Raw genomic sequence first — 3,042 nt, 5'->3', positions numbered from 1 at the left:
TAATAATAATAATAATAACTGTTATTTAATTGCTGGATATGTGAAACATTAAAGGTGGAAAGTGTCCACTGAACATTGCCAAATCAAGCTGTCTGTCACCTCTTGGTAGAAGAAACATATAGGCTAGTTTATCTCTTGGGTTTGGTTCTACTCGGAGTTTATTTAAAATTGCTCTCATTTTATCTGCACACAGATAAGCAAACCCCTTTTCAATGACCATGTTTCAAATGCTACGGTGAAGCTGCTTTGCTTTAAAACCTCATCTGTTCATGTAAAAAGAAACGTATGTAGGATGGCATGCAGTCTGGGTCTGAGSTTTCAAAACACAGAAAATGAGTTGTGAAATCTAGACATTTCAYCCAAGACATGTTTATTTCCTGAGCTGGTGTGTGTCTACTCGACACACACCAGCTCGTTCCTCTCTCCAGGGTTAGATATAATTCGAAAGAAGGAGAAATTAAGAAAAAAATGCTTTTGAAAGTCACATGATGATGGGAGAGATGGAGGTTTTCAGATTACATCAAATTATATATATTTGGTTAGTTTTCTACTGTCATTTGAGCAAAATGAGAGACGTGACGCGACATGTGCTCAAGACCGTCTTTTAACCATTAACRGTGTGTTCAAACATTTCTTTCGTTTACTTATTTGGCATCAGAAAATGTTTTCTAATGAACCATTAAGGTGAAAATATAACTGGAGATTGAAATGGTTTTCTTCAACTTGGAACTGTTTTAAAATACATTTTAGATGCGTTTCATCTTAGGAGAGATGTTTTATGAATGTATGCAAACACTTGTTGGCACCCCTAGTATATGTAAAAAGCCTAAAATAGTCTTTAACAAAATCGCCAGTGGCACAACTATTGGTACACCCAACAAATAGTCACACAAATACATTAAAAAAACACATTTTTAACGTACACTTTACTTTTAAAGTTATCCGGAGTTAAACCCCAAATAATTTAACTTTAAAGTAATCTTTTAATTTGATCAACATGTGACTTCTGACTGGAAGTAATATTTGGTTGTAATTTAGCAAGTAATGTTTCATTTGGGTTTGGAGTGACTGGCTTGAATCTGATAGAGAATCTGTGGAGGGAGTTAAAGATTAACGTGATGGAAACCCCCCAAAAGCGTGGAGCTCATTTCCAAAGACAAACAATCAATGTACCAACAAAAMCAAAACATACAAAAAAAGAAACACCTCTGGAAAGGTGCAGAAAGCTAGCCAGCAAACAGTAGAGTAGTTCTATTTCTGCTTTCCCAATGAAGATTTTTACATTGATCATAAAGAATGGTTTAATCTTTCAACACATTATTTTTTATTAATGTTGTTTTTTCTCTTCAAAACGAATACATCACCAATAATCTAATASAGCACAGTATTAGTACCCTGTGCTGTACAAAGTAATGATTGTCGCGATACCATGGCGACAGATGTGTCACCAGTGATTTTCTTGAAAAAACCCCCAAATCAAAACAACTTATTTGTTGACAGGGTAGTTTATCCACATTGATTAAATGTTCTCAGCTTAAAGATTATTCTTATTGTTACGTTTACCACAGTCCTCCTATCAGGCACATAATGACACTCTCGTTGAAAGCCAATTAAAATACAATTCTAACTGTAACACAATGAAAGCTTGTATTACCTTTGATTGTATCAGATTAGAGTGACCCATCNTGATTTGAGGTCATACTTAAAGCAGATCTTAGCACTTTAGAATCATAAGTGCATTCTGGTTGTGTGATTAAGAAAGATGAAACTTGGGATGAAATGTTTTTCTCCTGAAAGTCACGGCGGTGGGCCCTGATTGGTCCTGCAGGAGTGAGTACCTGCCGGTGGTCGACATGTCTGTGTGGATGATCCTTCCTGTCAGCCTACCAGTCTTCACCATTACAGGAATATGGGTCGTGTGAGTATATTCAGACTTATTTAGAGGCATGTTTCTTTTTCTGAGAAAAGTTAAAAAAAAAATAAAAAAAACTGCAGCATATTTGTCACAATCTAAATTTCTACTTTAAGCAATGCAGAAGTTTGTAACAAAGCAAGGCTGGGACAAAAAAGTTATGTTAGCAAAGCAAAAGTGGGGAAACAGAATTTTGTCAGAGGATAGTTTTGTTAGTATTTACATACTAACTTTAAAAAAAGTTAGTATGTGTACTTTAAAAAAAAAAMTGTTACCAGAACTAATTTCTTCTCTCCTGTCACAGTGCWGGGTAAAAGATAGCCACCAATGTTTGACTAAATCCAATGAGAGAAGGCGCCTCAGGGTGTTTTGTCTTACTTAAAGTTTGTAGAGCTGAATCTGCCATTAAGTCACATTTTGTGCAAAGACGGAGAATAAAGCAGAATTACACAAACAAAGCAATAAAAAGTTTAATCTTTTTGTTCTCCTGTTTCATTTTTTTTTTAAATTATTATTAATATTATCTTCTTTGTTCTTTTACAGATATGCAATGGCCCTCTACAACCAGCATGTCTGCCCTGTGCACAACTGGTAAAACACATAAACATGTACACTAATAATAATAATAATAATAATAATAATAATAACTGTTATTTAATTGCTGGATATGTGAAACATTAAAGGTGGAAAGTGTCCACTGAACATTGCCAAATCAAGCTGTCTGTCACCTCTTGGTAGAAGAAACATATAGGCTAGTTTATCTCTTGGGTTTGGTTCTACTCGGAGTTTATTTAAAATTGCTCTCATTTTATCTGCACACAGATAAGCAAACCCCTTTTCAATGACCATGTTTCAAATGCTACGGTGAAGCTGCTTTGCTTTAAAACCTCATCTGTTCATGTAAAAAGAAACGTATGTAGGATGGCATGCAGTCTGGGTCTGAGSTTTCAAAACACAGAAAATGAGTTGTGAAATCTAGACATTTCAYCCAAGACATGTTTATTTCCTGAGCTGGTGTGTGTCTACTCGACACACACCAGCTCGTTCCTCTCTCCAGGGTTAGATATAATTCGAAAGAAGGAGAAATTAAGAAAAAAATGCTTTTGAAAGTCACATGATGATGGGAGAGA

General features: G+C 35.2%; 1 protein-coding gene across 1 annotated transcript in view; it reads left to right on the top strand.

Annotated features, from left to right (window-relative positions):
* Window positions 1-3,042, top strand: part of LOC103481829 (transmembrane protein 150A-like) — an 18,524-nt gene that overhangs the window by 4,007 nt on the left and 11,475 nt on the right. Inside the window, exons 2-4 of the mRNA XM_017310698.1 lie at window positions 1,798-1,918; window positions 2,456-2,503; window positions 2,596-2,602. Of these exons, the coding sequence (XP_017166187.1) occupies window positions 1,854-1,918; window positions 2,456-2,503; window positions 2,596-2,602 (120 nt within the window). The 5' untranslated portion in view covers window positions 1,798-1,853. The remainder of the gene's footprint in view (window positions 1-1,797; window positions 1,919-2,455; window positions 2,504-2,595; window positions 2,603-3,042) is intronic.

Source organism: Poecilia reticulata, linkage group LG19 (genome assembly GCF_000633615.1).
Source record: "Poecilia reticulata strain Guanapo linkage group LG19, Guppy_female_1.0+MT, whole genome shotgun sequence".
Classification (NCBI taxonomy): Eukaryota; Metazoa; Chordata; class Actinopteri; order Cyprinodontiformes; family Poeciliidae; genus Poecilia; species Poecilia reticulata.
This window is presented reverse-complemented; position numbering and strand designations above follow the sequence as displayed.